A 17,589-nucleotide genomic window follows, 5' to 3' on the forward strand; every position below is an offset into this window, starting at 1 on the left:
TTGCTCTGTATCTAGTCTGCTGCTTTTCAGAAGCCGCAAATCATTTCCACTACAAGATCTCCTTCTTTCCTTTTTGTTTTTATTGGGGTTGCACTTGTTTACCGTTTTCCTCTTTTAACGATGCGCCTGCTTTACAACGCCTGGCACAGCTAGTCACGCTCCTTAAACTTTTCCAGATTTGTAGCCACAAACTTCAAATTATTATTTATGATGGGATTTTATGTGACCCCACTCAAAATGGCTCATTAATGTGAATTAAAAATCAATAATTCACCCATTTTACCAAAGAAAACCCTGAGAAATGTAACCTACTTTTGGATTTACTACGTTAAAGCCTCGAGAAGTCATATTTAATAAAAAAAAAGAGTCCAACTGTATGTAATTTGATCTCAGAATACGATAATCTGTTCTGTGAAGATCCCAGACAATTTTTGAAAAATTGCACCAAAGTGGGCGGAGTCAAGATATGCTTGGGGGCGTGGCCAGGTGTGAGGCTTAGAGGAAGGGGTTAATTGAAGCTCAACCCAAGAAGACCAAGGACACATCTATCAACTTTGTCTTGTTATTAGAGACTGAGAACATAAAGATACCACCCTTAAGGCTCAATTTATACAGTTCATCTGCCAAATAAAAAGTTGATTTGGGGTTTAGTTACTCTTTACTGCAAGCTTTATATGTTTCTCAGGTTCAACACTCTTAAAGCAAATCTATGGCTTCCTTTGCCTTTGCAGAATTTGATGATATATTCAAGAAATAACTCATTAATTTCAATCATCTGTGTTGAAACTGGAATTAAAGACCAGAATCTCTCTGGCAAGACGTTACATTTGCACAGACGGCCGTCATTCAGACTGACTGTCCTTGAGACGAATAGGCAGAAATTCAGGGAAGGTCATAAAGGCACGTCCCAAAAAATGTGCAGACATAACAAAAGGAGGAAAAGACACTTCTGCAAAGTGTTTGTTTAAAGATTCACAACCACAAATTTTCTCTTCACTTCATAATTTTAGGCTGCTTTTGTTGGTTGGTTGGTCTATAAAGGAAAATCCCTATAAAACACATAGTTAGTTGTTGTAGCAAAGCGGTATGAATAATTTTGCGCGGTTGTGAACACGGCGGCCTCAGATGGATCTGCTGTAAAGGAAGCAGATTTTGCCACTAAAACCTTTGGACCCAGTAAATCATCCTTTCTATCATGTCAAACATTCAGAGCTGCATGATTAATCCTAAACGACGGGGATGCGGCATTAGAACAAGCAAAGCATTTCCTGTTATTCCTGACCTGCATGCATCTATTAGGCCTTTGGGCTGAATTATAGCCCATCACAGAACGTGCTTCCTCCTATTAATCTTAGCTGCACGTCTTAGACGTTGCAAGTCAAAGTTTCTGCCACTATCTACATATTTCCACTGCGCCGCTAATAGACGCCCCCCTTTTTTGTTTACTGGAACAGTATCATAGCTGCTGCTGGGGTCGTCTTTATCTGCCGCTTGGCAGGTGTTGCTGGTAGCGAAGGTGAGCAAAGAGTCTTTGCTCCCTTCTCCTTCTCCTGCAGGCTTTTAAATCACCTCCATTTCAGACACGTTTTGGTGAAAATATTGTTTCTGAAACGTGATTAGTTTGCACCATGGCTACTCAGATTCCTCTTGCGTTCACACAAGACTCTGCTGCTCTGGTAGAGAGTTATTTTCTTGTGATATCTTCATGTTTGCAAAGCCACTGAAGTGACCTTGTGGGGGGGATGAGAGCGGGGGAAGAAGCGGACTTGGTAACAGTCTGAGAAGTGGCAGATTGTGAGTTTTTCTGTGTTGCAGAATAAAAGCTCTGTTCCTCTGCTGCACCCGATGAGGATTAGACGGTGTTTTTCTCAGGTTTTAAAGTACTCCAATTATAGCACCGGGGTTATCGGGGTAAAGCATCCTCACAGCTTTTTGCATTAGCTGTGTTTGCCTGGACAGGTTCTTTCTGGGTGGGAGGCCACCACAAAAATCTCAGAGTGTTTAGAGTTGGTTCAAGTCCGTACTTTATAAGTTTATTACAAGGTTACCACACAACGGCAAATGTGGACTGTGGAAAATATTTTCTTCTTTCCTTCCTTCTACCAGTCTATTCTGTAATTTTCCACGTCCCCTCTTTCTTTGTTTTTTACTTTTGTCCATCCTTTCTCTTTTCTTTCCCTCCTTGTGCCCTGCACCCCTTTATTTGTGTCTTTTTTTAGTCTTCTCTCCATTTTGTTTCCTACATTTTCCTCCTCGCATTTAACCATCTTCCTTCTTTCCTTTTTGCTCAGTTCATGTCCTTCCTTTCTTTTTTGTTTTTTACCTCCTCTGCTTCCCATCTTTCCCTCTTTTGGGCCTCCATCTTTCCTTTTTTCCAGTTTCCTGTTGTTCAGAATCTAAAGCCTACCTGCTGTTGAGATATTATAATTATTGTGTTTACATGAAACCTCTTCCTTCCGTCATTAGTGGTGAAGAAATAGAGTTGATCCTTTCTCGGGGTGGAGATAACAGTGAGCACCTCGAAGGCTGACGTTGGGACCTTTAACTGCCTCTGATCTGGACCTTAACTGCCTCTTTTACCCCCTTTAATGAAAGTTAATGTCTCATTTTAGCCACCTGGGTGAAAATCGCCCTAATTAAGATTGAAATGAGGATTTAAAAGAGCAAAACCAGATCTTAGCCAAGGAGGTCAGCGAGGGGCAGTGAAGAGGATTACAGCCGAATATTTTCCCTTTGCTGTTCGCTTCCTCAATCATCTGGATTTCCGCCGCTCTTCGGGTCTGGAGGAAGGATGCGTTCTCCAGCAGGGGTGACCTGGCTCTGCTCTCCCATTGATGTGTGTAATGAAGGCCTGTGTCTGAATAATCCCATTAGGTGGTCAGATTAAAACCTGAGCTGATATTTGAGACCGTGCCCGGCGCCTCTTTAGAAATTGGAGAGCTTTGCAGCCGGGCCTCGGGAGAAAAGCAGCGGCGGCGGCGGCGGCATTCGGGAGGTTTCTCCTTTTTGGACTGATAGAGTGCCATTCTAATTACAGCAGAAGAAGAAGAAGGCTTCAGTCGCTTCTTAACTTTACCCAGTCCCATCCTTTCATAGCCGCATTATGCTCAGATTCATCGTTTCTAATAAAGAGCAGTAATTATCAAGCGTAACTGATTTGATTCAAGGCTTCAGGTTGATCATTTGAAAAGATTTTCTTTTTATGTTTGAAATTAGTATCTTTTTATAATAAAATGCGTCCCTTTTGTCCATGTGATGTTCGTTTTGATTTGGCTGACTTGCACCGTAGCATCACTGTTTGCGATGCCTTGCATTCATATTCACACCCGTCGACTGTTTCAGATTTCTTTTCATGTCACATGCGTGGTTTTATTTAAATTGTACATTTTTCCAACGTTCAAGGACTCCATGAATGCTGTAGTTAGTTGACTGTAATAGTTTAGTTGATGATTTGATTGATTTTTGTCATTTCAGTTTTCAGCAACAATATTGCAATGCTAAGTTTTCCAAGAATTGTGCAGCACAAGTTACTTCCTCTTATAAGAAGACCATAAGATCACCTGCCGCCATGTTGGCTACTTAGCAATCATGTCAAACAGCAAATGAGGGCAAAATCGAACTTTCTACATGTGGAAAACCAACACTAGATACCACACTGAACACACTATTCCCAGAAGTGATGACATCATGCTGCGGGATTTATTTATTTTTTCTCTGGGGAAAAGAAAACAGGAAGATAGAAGGAGCTGATTAGAAGTCGATTCTCCAGAAAATGTGGTTAGCACTTGAGGCAAAAGCAGAGGTTGATGATCTAATGTTTGAATGGCCTAGTTAAATCCCGCCCAAAACTAGATGCAGACAAAATGGCAAATATTTCCGCATCAAGATTTAAAAACCTGACCGAGACAAACCGGTAGTTGGAGTTGGATGACACGAGAAATGCTTTGAACGTTGTTTCTGCGTTGTGTTGATTTAAAGTCGTTGGTTTTATTTAGGGGTATCTGTTTATACAATCGCATTGAACCTGTGGATCATTTTCTTTCGCATAAACTCCTGCAAAAATCCAGAGTTTGTCGCTTGTGCTGATGGGTTTTCTTTCCCTTGACTCAGCTTGAAGGCGACGCCGATGCAGAAGGCAAGCGAGCTGCGTTCAAGGCGTCAGCGCTCATGTTTATCTGCTCCAGATGAACATATGGACGGCGTTAAAATCTAATCCCAATTACATGAAGATGTCTCATAATAGAGTGGCAATAAAGCAGATATCAAAGCAGAGGCCAGACTAGTAATCATATCAAAAGCGGGAAAGCTTCTCGAACAAAAAGCTTCCCTTTCCTTTGATTCCTCACTCGAATTGTCTGAGTAGTAAATGCTGCTTTTTCCCATGAGGTTTTGTTCTGTGAAAAGAAATGGACTGACCACGATGTCTCACTTTACCCTCAGACATGAATGCTGTGTCATATGCAGCCAGCAGTAAGTTACGTTTATGTTATGTTATTATGTTACATTCTATATTAATGCATATCTTTCATATTATTTCCCTTCTCTCTCTGTGGTCCTTTCTATAAAAACGACACATTTCCTCTTTTAAAGCGATGCCGTCTCTTTGGTGTGTCGCTCGGCTGCTCCGGTGGATGAGCTCCGTGTTTATCTGCTCTTTCAGTGCTTTGTGTCCGCGTTTGCTTGGCTGCTGATAATCATCCCAGGCGGCGCTCTCTCATTTCATTACCTCTGCACAGCTGATGAAGACGTCTTGTGGAGCTACTTCATGTCGGACTCCTCTGTAGTTTGCCTTTCACTATGTTTATTTTAAGCTGATTCATTCAAAAGATGAAAAAGTGTTTTAATAAACTCCCTTTTTTATTATTTTTTTTGGTCACTTTGATGTTTTAAATCCCAACAAATTGAGCTGTGCTAAAAAAAAAAAAAAAGGGTTATATTTTTAGGGAAAAAGCTGTTTGAAACCAAACTGACCTTCTGTGAAATTCAGCTTGTTTAATCATGAATTAACTGTTAATATGTCAATAACCGATAGATAAGATCGGTACCTAATTTTAGGTCATCATGTAAGTATTGCTTGATTGTGTTTTGGTTTGATTTCAACTGCAAATCATTGAACTTTGACCTCTCTGACAACATGAAGCAGGGTAAAAATATCTCAAAAAGTAAATCCTTATCCAACGCTGAAAGGCCAAAAGCATGGAAATGAAGATTTTGGTTAGTCAATGTCCTGGCTGAAATTAAATTGAGATGCTTTGGTGTGACGTTACACTTGGAAAAAAGTTGTTTGCCCCAAAGGTGGGACGGTTAGTTGCTAGAATTAGGGAGCAATTACACCATAAATTGCTGTGTGTGTCTTTGTCTGTTTGAATCAGTTTGATCTGAAACATTTAAGTAGCAAAACAAGAGACGATTACCTTTATAGCGCTGTAAAAACTCTCCTGCTGCTGCTTTCTAAGTAAATGGTTAACATTTCTGGTTGATGCATGCTGCTGAACTTTGACTCTCTCTGTCGGGTCCGCCGGGGGTCGATGTCATTCTGTCCGTGTCTGAACTGCATGTTGTCGTCCTCAACACTGGAGGCTCCGGTGGGACTGGGTGGGCTCGGCTGTGGGCGTCCGGTGGGGGTCCTTCCTTTCCCTTTTGCTTTTCCGTCCTCGTCTCCCTTACATCATCTTTCCTTTTTTTTGTTTTGAAAAAAAAAAAAAAAAATGCACCTGCACAGTTGCACCTCCTCCCACCAGAGCACTGACACACTCCCTTCCATCTGTCTTTTCCTACCCAGACCTCCCTATCAACCCAACACCCAGGGGCAACGGCATCCCTCCGGAGCAGCACAATGCAGGTGCCGCCATCGGGGGCGCTGTGGGGGGAGTAATCCTGGTGATCGTGGCGGCAATACTGCTCTTCGTGTTCCTGCGTCGCCGCCAGCGCACCTTCAAGGGGGACTACAGCACCAAGAAGCATGTCTTCGGCAACGGGTACAGCAAGGCGGGCGCCATGCCCGCGCACCCCCCTATCCCCAAGAACCTCCAGTACCCGGACGACTCGGACGACGAGAAGAAGCCCACCCAGATCAGCAACACCGGGGGGTTCGAGGCGAGTGATCGGAATTTCGACACCGAATCCGAGGACCTGAAGAGACCGTACTTCACTGTGGATGAGGGGGAGAGCCGGGATTACGGGGAGCGGACTCTGGCCTTCCAGTACGACCCAGAACCTGAAATTGCCGACGATATGATCTCTCAAACCGACGGCTCTGTCATTTCTAAGAAAGAGTGGTACGTGTAGAGGCATGCAACCGCCAAGCAACCTGTCGTCCCTCACCTGCATCCCACCTCACCCTTCACCTCCACACCTCCCCACCCTCACATCCACCAACCTGCACCTCCCGCAGTGGCATTTCCAGCTCACCCCCCCTCCCTCCATGCCCCGCATCAGACTCCATCCAACTAATCACTGTTAGAAAAATCAAGGGTCTATTTAAAGTCCAAGACACAACTTCTCAACATGACAGCATTGGTGTCGCTCTCATCAAGTTAATGGGCAAAGAATACAAACTAAGGTATGTAAATGGACTCAATGTGGCTCCAAGGCCAGAAAGGTGATTGGTCAATACTGTTGTGTATTTTATTTTTCATGTTATAAATGTATTAAATGTATAAAAAAAAAGAACAGGTTGAGGTTTTGCTGAGCACATTTGTGAAAGTCCTACACTGGATGTATGGTTGTTTTTTTATTTCACTTTGGTTTGTTTTGTTTATTTTTGTCATTAGCAATTGCATATTTGTCATTTTTATATTCTCTTTTTGTATGATCTGCAGAGAAATGAGAGTTATGTGTCTGACATATTTTACAGGTGGAGCTTAAAGTGTTTAAAAGTTTATGGTCAAATGTTTCAGGAAAAAAGAAAAGGAAAAAAAAAAAGAAAACTAGCTGTACAGACGTGCAACATTTATGGCGAAAGCGCGTTATTGTCCTTCTCCAAAGACATTGTTGATGCTTCTCAAGCCCCATCTTGGACTTTATTTGCTGTTTTTATTTTTAATTAAAGGGTGTCAGTCTACTGAGCCATACAGACACATGGTGGTAACATAATAACATTCAATGATTTATTTTTTTTATTGCTAACGCTTCCATCATGTTAAATGAGTGCCCTTATCAGTGAATCATGAAGTCAGTGGAGGGAAGGGCAGACTTCAGTGTTCTACTTTTCAGTTTGTTGCAAAGGTAAAAAACGCCACTTGAACTTTTCCCACATTTTGTCACGAGATCTTTAAGATGGGATACAAGATGAGATGATAAACAAAATCTATTTAATCACAGCAACAGGCGGCTATACAAAGTAGGAATCAGTGTTTTATCCACTTACAGAGAATGGAGAGGTCTAAGGTTCAGCTCAACTGTGAGAGACTGTACCTTACACACAAATCCAGAAAATCACATTGTTTGATCAAAAAAATATTTAATTTGGCATGAAATAAGTATTTGGTACAATTGACGTTCTGCGTAGTTCAGGACCAGGTTACTTTGGTAACCTTGACCGGATCATCCGGTGTCGTTTTGAGCCGATTCCTGAACTTTCTCATCATCATTGGTGAAATCCTGCGTGGAGCCCCACTCCAAATGAGATTGGACCAACACTTTGTCCCTTTGGTCTCTTTGGATACATTCCTACAGCAGGTCATGATGGTCATACTACTATTTAGTAGCAATCAGACTTTAGTGTCGACGTTTTCAGACTGAAAGTCGGCTCCACGTAGCAACGCGCTGTAATGATGGATGCTACAGTTCCTGGATCAGTTTCACTGCAAAAACTCCAAATCTTTACCAAATATTTTTAGTCTTGTGTCCAATACAAATACGATGTTTTCACTAGAAACTAGACAAAAAATACGTGGTAAGATTGTGTGTTTTGGCAGTGAAGTTATTCAAACCTGGGAGTTAGCGGTGCCGTCAAAAGATCACAACAAAATGGCAGCCAATGAAGAGAAAGCTTTCCTGAGCACAGGCCTTTTGTTGAGTATTGACTGCAGCCTCAGTAGAGAAGTATGTTTAGATGCGCAGTCGGAACCAGGAGAGGTGGGATTGTGATGTGATGCTCTGTAAGTCCAGAATTTTCAGAATAATAATTTGCAGTCATTGTTTACGTCCACATTTATTGCGTCTGGTTTCTGCTGGTGCAGAGTTACGATGCACGTCCCACATCAGAGATGGAATAGTTGAATAAAATGCAACATGAGCGTTCAGACTGCAAACGCTTTGAGAACAATTGGATATGTATCCGAGCTCGGGCCACGCGTGAGTGAAAAGATCTGAATTTGGCTGTTCAGGCTGCTGTAAAAAGTCGAATATATGGGGGGGAAAAAAGCGGGTTTAAAAAACTTTCCCCTTAGTGGAGAGGTTGGAGTCTGATTGGTTTTGTGGACAAGTAAGGAGTGGAAGATAGGAGAGCTTCTTAAAGACAAACTACCGGCTAAATTCCTGCTTATTGGTTGATGATCAAATACGTATTTCATGCAAACTACTTAAAAATAATACAATGTGATTGTGCACATTTTTTATAGATTATGTTGCTTATGGTAAAAATGACAGATCATTCTTTAATTGGAAAATGAACAAGCCCACATTTTCTAGATTTGTGAAATTACGCATCACTTTCCATCTACTCCACCGTTTTGCCCTGGTTTGTGTGGATTTATCCCATAACATTGAATTTTGTGGTCATAATGAGACGAAATGTGTAAAAGTCCAAAAGGTACGAATGCTTTTGTGAGTAATTATGTGGGAAAGACAACCGCTGAGTCTCACAGGATCACTAATAGTGCTCGGAAATGTCATGATTGTCACTTGACTTGAACAGTTTGACCTGTGTACATGCGCTCAGAAATCTTACCACTCTAATGAAACGTCTGGGTGTTTTTTTTCTTTTCCTGTTTTTATGCGTGTGTTGAGCTGTCATAATTACGTTTGGTTCCGACCCCCCTTTTTCCTCAAAATGGATGTCAGCGAAAAAGTGTCTGAGGAATTTCTCAGCAATGATTCTGCCTCTCCAGTTGAGACTGTTTACTGGCTAACATCAACCTCATTTTCCACCAGGAGTCGTCCGTGGACTCAAAGGACTCGGATCGGAGGGGAAATGTCAACTGATGCTTTTATTTACGCTAACAGAGAAAATATTTTAACAAGTAAAAGGGATGTGAAAAAGTAACGGTGGCCATGCTGCAGAGCAAGAAAGCAGCGTAAAAACTTGACTGCTGCTTTAGTGATGGTTCTTCCTTTCTTTCTAAATGAATTCCAGCTTTTTTTTGGGGGGTGATTTTGCAGTAATGAATAATTTTTTTTCCTTAATGTCAAGATTTATTTCTGCATATGGGGACGCACTGACTCTTTATGCCACCGTTATACAGTATGTACCTGTGTCTGTTTTTAAAAATGCTGTTAGCAAGTGCCAGTGGATGCTAGTATAGCAGAAAGACTTTCTCTCCTCCTCGCCTCTGAGCTCCATTACACGATCAGCAAAATATATTTGCTTCAAAAAAAAAATCTCAATGTGAAAAATCAGAGATAAGAGAGGCATTGCAGTAAATCTGTGGATGTAAACAACATATCTGACTGGCTCTGAACACTATAAATACTGTATTAAGCCTTATTTTATGCATGTTTTTTGTGTGTGGGAGTGGAAGTGCATTCGTTGGTATTTTTTTTTCTTTTTCCCAGTCAATCCCAGTGTGTTTTTGTCCTCATTTGCAGCTTAGAAAGACGACAATATCCTCCTTTTTTTTTATTGTCGTCGGTATTGGCAGAGCTATGATTTCATCGGTACGCCGTACCCAACGACAATATTGCAGTTAATACAAAAATACCTATATAAATATATGTTAAAATGATAAAGAACACAAAAAAACACCCCTGTGAGAGGATTTTCTTGCAGATGTGAATGTTTTTCAGTCCATGCTTGTCTACTGTATGCTTTTAGATGAGCATGTTAATCATGAGCCTCAGTCTATATTGTATAATATACACAAACAAGCATTGAACAGTGAGGTTTCTGTTGTTCTTATTAGTAGTCAGTTCCATCCTGTCCTCCTCCGATCCATTTTTCAACGGCCTTATTTCAGTTTTAAAGAGACAGTACACGACTCGAAATAAACCGAGCAACAGTAGCCAGTTTCTTCTGTCACTGTGGACAAAAAAAAAGTTTGGTTTTCTCACACAGGCAGAGGAAATGCTTTCTTGTTTAGTCAGAAATAGTTTGAACCGCAGCGTTATAAGAAAACAAAGCACGTTTTATGTTTTTTGTTCTTTTCATTCAGTGCCTATCAAAGGAAGGAGGGGTGAGGTAGTCACGGCAACCACTTCCTGTTTATTTAAGCTCTTCATTCCCCAAATAGATGAATTAAACGAAACTGTTGGACACAATTCTTGTAAACGTATTCATACTTCTTTTGTTTGTTTGTTGTTGTTTTTTTCAAATAAGCTTTTGTGTGCTTTATTGAGGTTTTATATAGTAGACCAAAAAAAAAAAAAAAAAAGATCCAGAAATGTGAAGTAGAAGAAAAATGTTCAAATCAACCTGTGAGGTTTGGTGCATCTTCTTCTTTTACATTGATACCCCCAAATGAAATAAATTATAACCACCTGCAGACATTTTCATACATTAGATTTCTAAATTGTGAATACTACTTCACAGTGATGCACTTCTCAGTGTTTCTGCAGGATCTGTAAGGATTTGTAAGCTACAAAAGTTCAGCTGAAATTTAGTCCAGATTGTTCACAGTAGCTTCCCGCTAACAGTTACATTTTCAGTTTGTGCTTTTATCCATTCATTTTGTTAAACACATTTCTTATTTTTTCCTGACATGAGCTTACAGGAAGGCAATTAAAGTCAACACATTCTAGCAGCATCATCGTGGGAAAGTGTGTATTTACTCAAGGTTTGGTTTGACAGCTGCAATATTTACAGCTGGCTAAAAGCCGTCGTCCCAAACCGCCAATGATATAACAAAGTCTTTTCTGACTGGGTGTAAAAGCACTGAAGTCAAACAGCATTTCACCTTATTTAAGGTATTAATTTATTATTTAGTTATTTTTTTACGCTGCACGTTGGTCTTAAATTCATGTTGTTTTTCATGATTTAACCTTTTTTTGTGATTTTTTTAATAGAGTTTCAAAAATTCTTAAACATTTCTGAAACTGTAAAAAACTGATTAAGTTAAACATTTGTCCACTAACATTATCTAACCAACATCCCAAAGCTTCAGGATTTTTTTAAGTGCAACACTAGATTTTCTTTCGGGGTTTCAGAGTAAAGGAAGTGAAAACAAATGCACACCTTTCAAAATTTGTATTTGAAAATAAAAATGTATGCTGGGATTTTTCTTCTTCTTCACAATTGTGTCTACCCAAATAAAATCAAATTTAAAACACACTCAGGTTTTTTTTTTTTTTTTTTTTTTTTTTTGTCCGGAACAAAACAAAACAAAAATATCCGTTTAACACAAATGATCGTTTACATGCAGTGGAACCTAGTTAGTCTTCATCCCAGCACTTTACTAACACTGCATACTTGATCACACACACAAAAAAAAATTTAATTCAACAATTGTTGTTTTTTTCTTACTAACAAATGAACACAGCACTCAATGTTGAAGTTCTGAATCCAGCAGAAATCTAAATCCTGCAGCCTCAGATCAGATTGCTGACGATCTTCTAAGCTTTTAAGCACAACAACAGCGACTCTAATCCAGTAAAAAGAAACGAAACTTGCATGTATGAATTAATGAACATCGCCCCCATTTGAAAGCACAAACTTATGGTTTCATCTGACTTTGTTTTCTGCTTCTGTTATGAAACCACTGCCACTACCGCTTCTCGGACAACAACAACAAAAAAGTAAATACTTTGGGGTTAAAATGTATATTGCTAAATATTAACATTCATATTACTGAGGTGTTCTGACTTTCTATTTTATAATAGTGACTGTAACTTCATTCCATCCTAATCCTACTTTTTGTATTCTGTATGTTTAACATTCCACTGTAAATATTGTACATAAAGTTGAGATTATAGTCTGGGTTTAATAGGGAGCCTGTTGTGTAAAATAAACCGTATTTGACTGCAAACATGGAGACTCGGTGATGGATAGATGAAGTTGATGGATAGCTTTTTCCCAAAGTCTCGACTAAAAACTGCTCCTCTAGTACCTTTTTAACATGCCAATAGTGACTTCACTGTCATACAAAGGGGGTAATGCATTACAGTCTGTCAAAATGGTGTCACTGAAAGAATCTCAAAAAGTACAAAAAAATAAATTAATCTGTTTGTATGCAGCCATGTGAATGTATATTTCTGAGGGTGTTACAGATATAAGAATAAAAAAAAAATCTCTTGTTCAATTGTGATGACCCAGTAAAGTAACTTGTATTTGTTTTGAGCATTAAATGAGTTCAATAGTCAACCTGTCCCAGTTCACTGATTGGATAAATGTGTCATCTGACTGAACATGGTCCATGTTTGCAGCACATTTCCGGCTTCACGCGCGTTCATGTTTTTTGTTTTTTTGTTCGTTTTTTGGCAACTGCAGCTTTTTCCCGATAGCCGTGATGTTTCAGTGTCTCATGCAGGTGCTTCAGTTGGATTACATTTTTTTTACTGTGCCTGTAAACTGTCACACCCAAAACATTTGTTCTGTAAATAAATTTGGTTGAACAAAACTGAAAGGGCATTGTGATCACATTTTAGAGCCACGTGTCGGTCAGTCGGACAGAGAAGTTGACCCAAACGTAAAGTGAGCTGAACGATTACATTTTGGTTAAAGATGCTGACTATGGATATTTAACCCTTTCATGCATGAATTATGATCCTTGGTGTCAAGATTTGTTTTCCAATTTTTTTTCTTAAGGCATTAAAAAAAGGTAGAAAAACATTTTTTGTTAAATTGTTTTTTTAGGTGATCAATTGAATTTTCCCCAAATACATAAACACATCAGTAGTATTGTTCTATAGGGGTTATCTGATGTCACAATTTTATATTATTTTTACCTGCAAGAGTCGTCTGCAGTAGAAGGAGGGACCGGGTCAGTCGGCGTGCTTTTTCGTCTGTCGGCCATTTTGGATTCAACAAAAATCATTTCTTGCATTTGCAGCTGATGGCCAGTAGTTGATGGTGTATTTTATGATGCATTAGTGTCCACTAACACAAAAAGCACAAGAAAATGGCTTTTAGATAGCTGTCCACTGCGCATGAAAGGGTTAAATTTAAAAGTGTGGTAGAAAAAAAAAAAACCCAGCAGTTTTGGTAGATTGTGAAGAAAAAAAAAACAATTTAAATGTTTGAAGGAGGTTCAAAGGCGTGAAGAGCAGCTGGAGTCATCGCTTTCACACACAAAATGTCCTGGATTAACATGATACAGAGAGTTAACAAGTTATTTTCCCAGTCTTGGTGTTTTTTTTTGTTGCTGCCATCTTCACAGTTTATGTAACCAAGAAAGCAGCTGAAAGACTCGGGATGCGTTTGTATAACACATCAGAGATAAAGGGATGCCCACAGTATCTGACGCAAGGCTTTGATGGGGATCAGTGTAACTTTTTTGGCTTTAATTGGAGAGTGAAAACTGTCAGACAGCTGTTGATACGCAGTTCAGAGCCTAATGAAGCTGCGGCGATATGATGAGAGAGGCCTAGTGTAGCGCTAGACAGATCTGTCTCAGACTGTGGGACTCGAATGCAGACATCTGCACGGTGCACATTAAGAACAGCCCAGAGTTTGCAGCTGTTGCCATCCATTTGCTAAAAGAGCCCTTTGTAGCCCAAGGGGCTTTGATGGCACTTAGGCTTTTAACATGCATGGCTGTCCAGCTTTTTCTTTTTCTTTTTTTTTTTAATTTATCTATCCATTTCGTTCCGCTTTGTAGAGCTGTGAGAGGAATCCCACCACTTTCCCTCTATAAAACTACCTCCGGGACACAACGGGGAAGCTTTCTGTTTTCAAAATGTGCTCTCTTTGGCTACAAAATTTTTAAAAAAATGAGATTGTGTCAAAATCGGAGAGTAAAACGTGTGATATCAGACTGCAGAGAGCAGAAAATCTGGCTGTCTTTGTTTTTTCTTGGAGGGAAACTTCTTTACGGTAGCGACAGGTTCAGGTTCCGGTTTAAAGGCGAGGAAACGTTCAGCCCCGTGACTTTAATAAGTTTTGTTTCTGTCAGGAGTCGGTTCGTTTTGCGGGTCAGAACCGCCCATTGACTCTGGATAAAAACACATTTCAGACATATTGCTGCCTTGCAGGAAACTTCATGCTGCTGTGAATCGTTGAGGCTCCAGTAGGACGAGTATTGGAAGAAGGAAAAATAAAAAAAAATCAATCCAAATGACTTCAGAGGTGCACAGCCAATAATACGAGTCATTACATTACAGTGATTGAATGGTTAATGGACATGGTGTATTTGCATATCCGATTCATTGAGCTGGATAACAGTGGAGTGTTTCATGCATTGATCAGTGGGGTGCAGCTATCTGTACCACTCTCACATGTTTTTTTAATAAATCTCCCCTCTGTTGTCAAAAGACTAAAAGAACCTCCTGTCTGCGTGAAAAGTGTGTCGTTCCGTCGCAGCTTGTTCGCAGCATAATAACCTTTTGGTAACACGAAGGGTGTGAATAAGACTGTCATAAACATGTCATAAACACCTGTTATTAACATGAATAAGATTCATGAATATTTATGACTGTTGTCATAAAGCGTCATTCGGTAAATTACGACACTTTTAATACAATGTTGACATTATTCAAAATGTCTTTGTTATGACAACTTGACATTAACCAATAAATCATTACTGTTTAAACTTTACCTTTAATAACATAAAGTTACCTCATTTTTAAAGTGCAATCAGTAAAACTTTTATTACAAATTTATATCAGTAATGATTTCTTGGTTAATGTCAAGTTGTCATAACAGAGACATTTTGAATAATGTCAACTTTGTATTAAAAGTGTCGTAATTTACCGAATGACGCTTTATGACAACAGTCATAAATATTCATGAAGGCTTGTTCATGTTAATAACAGGTGTTATGACATGTTTATGACAGTCTTATTCACCCCCCTTCAAATAAAGTGTTACCTAACCTTTTCTTCTGCATAAACAGATTGTTCAAAGTGTCTAGAAATGAAGCTGCCTCCTTTTTCTGCTCTTGTTCTCAGTGTGTGCGTTACGAGGTCGTGTCGGGGTCGCCCATAATAAACGATGGTACTGTAAACCAATGAGTTTACGCCTCTCCTCTCACGGGAGACATTATCACACGTTTCCACCTCAGGGATTGTCGACTCGGGTCTAATAAAAGTCGCTCGCACAGAGACGCAGACGACAGCCTTTAATCGACTCAGCCATCATAAAGGGTTCGCTAATACGTTTCCCCCAAGAGGTCCCAAAAGTTAATGCAGTGGAGATATGTTAAAGGATAAAATACGCCGCTCTAAAATTGAGGAAGTTTGATGTGTTTTGAAATGTCAGAAAAGAAAAGTTTTGCAGCCTGCTTTCCCCCCTGAGGGCTCAACACAGTCACTTCTCAAATTAATAAAACACTTGTAATAAAAAGAAAAGCTGCTATTGGATGAACTTTAACTGGTAATCGTTTTGTTTTGTTACCTACAACCATTCATGTAAGCAAACTTGTAAATATAGTGCACTTTAGTAGACAAGAGATGTTTCAGTCTATGCATAAATATCTATATATAATATTTCTACACTTGGTAATGGTGTACCAAGTGTAATCTGATGATAATCTGAATTAGATTACCATCACAGGTCATTTGTTTCAGTAGTTTAGCTCAAAAAATTGAAACTTTTGTGCAGATTTATTTCCTTTAGATACATTAAAACATGAATCTTGGCTTACAGCGACTGAAACCCCAAAATTCAGTTTCTCAGAAAATTTGATCATATGAGACTTAAAAGGAAAGAATTTAATTATGTCAAAGCTACAACAGTAGTGCTGTATCTAATGGAAAGTTAAGTGGAAGGAAAAAGTAAGTTAAGAAAAAGGAATCTAAGCAACAAGAATAGGAGGGTGTGAAGAAAACACCAAGTGGCTCCAGCAGAATGTGGAGCGACTCCATCCAGTGATGTTGGTCCATTTGGTTTTATCCAGGCCAACGTCGGTGCAGACGTCCACTAGGACATATCTGAGGACAATTTGGTTTTTCTTCTTCTAAAAAGCTTTACGGTCAGAATAATTTCATTTTTATGCAGGGTGTGATGCTTGCCTACACTGCCAAAAGTTCCAGTACTTGCTGTGATCAATCACTGACGTCATTGATCGGTAAATCGGCCAGAGAGAGAGAGAGAGACATCCGATCCAACAATGAAGCGACGTTTCTCCTGGCGCTGATCGGCTCCATGCTACGCCGCACTGATGCAGTCAGTAACTCATATTGAGAGCTTCCAGGAGAGCTGACGCTTAAAAATCCTTGTCATGGTGGTTTTATGTAATTTCCTAATTCAATATCTGAGTATCTGGTTCTCAGTGGCATAATATTATGAATAATTTGAATAAATGTTTGAAATGTGTGCAAAATATGAGTTTCACTTTTTAAATTGAAATAAAAAAATCAGCCATGTTCTCTTTGCTTTGATTATTTTTCATGCATGTTTGAGAAATCCTTAAATCAGCACCGCTTCCCCGTTCCTCAGCTCCTCCAGACTAGCAGCAGCAGCAGCTAACAACCAATGGGTGGAACTGCTGAGCTCATTGTGTAAAATATTTCTCTGTCCAAGAATATTGCAATATTAAATATTGCAGCAAAATGAGAAGCATTTTGATGACAAAGGTGGAGTGCTGGAAAGTGTCAGATTTGATATTTACAGCAATTTTACAGGAAGTGAAGGTAACATAGCTATAACATAAGACTTTGTCCCTGGAAAATAAATAACACCGCCCCTTTAAGAACCTTAAACCTCTAAATCCTAAATCTTAAGCCCCAAGCTGAATCAAGTCAATCAGCTTGACTCTCAGTTTGCTGCTTTTGTCTTTGCACATTTAGTCTCCCAGGCAACAACTGGCAACTAATGCCGACACATTTCGCTCAGAATATCATCCAGATTCAGAATCCAGAGACAAATTTCTGCCATGACCTGTGAAATTAAAACAAAACAGAGAGAAAGTGTGTTTTTGCTTCGTGAACGAGGCTCACAGTGTTCCCTCCATCCTCTTCAGCTGCGTCTGACTGAACGATCACAGCAAAGCCAAGTGAACAGATCCCAGGTGTTTCTGAAACGCCATCAGCATCACTCACACCTGGCTGAGAGCTCTCGCTACGGTCTGAGCTGTTTGGTACCTGACATCCACTCAGGTTTTGTTTTTTTTTTCCTTTTCACTGCCTGTAAATATGACTGCTTCAAATAATCAGGGAACTAAAATGAAGTGAGCTTGCTTAATTTATCTTTTCAGTGAGGAATGTGTGTGATTTCGATGAAGTTCCTCGCTGCAGCCAGAGTGAAACTCCAGTGCAGATGGATGGAGGACATGCGCAGAAGCAGAGTCAGCTTCCCTCCTCCTCCTCCTAAATCAGAGCAGCTGATGGTTAACCTTC

At 39.7% G+C, this 17,589-nt stretch overlaps 1 protein-coding gene across 6 annotated transcripts in view; it reads left to right on the forward strand.

Annotated features, from left to right (window-relative positions):
* nectin1b (nectin cell adhesion molecule 1b) overlaps nucleotides 1-17,589 on the forward strand; it is a 229,170-nt gene that overhangs the window by 105,128 nt on the left and 106,453 nt on the right. Inside the window, exons 6-7 of one of the 6 annotated variants that reach the window (XM_008426431.3) lie at nucleotides 4,441-4,470; nucleotides 5,783-12,457. The exons of 4 other annotated variants lie outside the window; for them this stretch is intronic. In XM_008426431.3, the coding sequence (XP_008424653.1) occupies nucleotides 4,441-4,470; nucleotides 5,783-6,288 (536 nt within the window). In that variant the 3' untranslated portion in view covers nucleotides 6,289-12,457. Of the gene's footprint in view, nucleotides 1-4,440; nucleotides 4,471-5,782; nucleotides 12,458-17,589 lie in introns of those variants that run through there. One more of the 6 variants, XM_008426432.3, reaches the window with a different exon arrangement.

Source organism: Poecilia reticulata, chromosome 13 (assembly GCF_904066995.2).
Source record: "Poecilia reticulata chromosome 13, P_reticulata-male-v2, whole genome shotgun sequence".
Taxonomy (NCBI): Eukaryota; Metazoa; Chordata; class Actinopteri; order Cyprinodontiformes; family Poeciliidae; genus Poecilia; species Poecilia reticulata.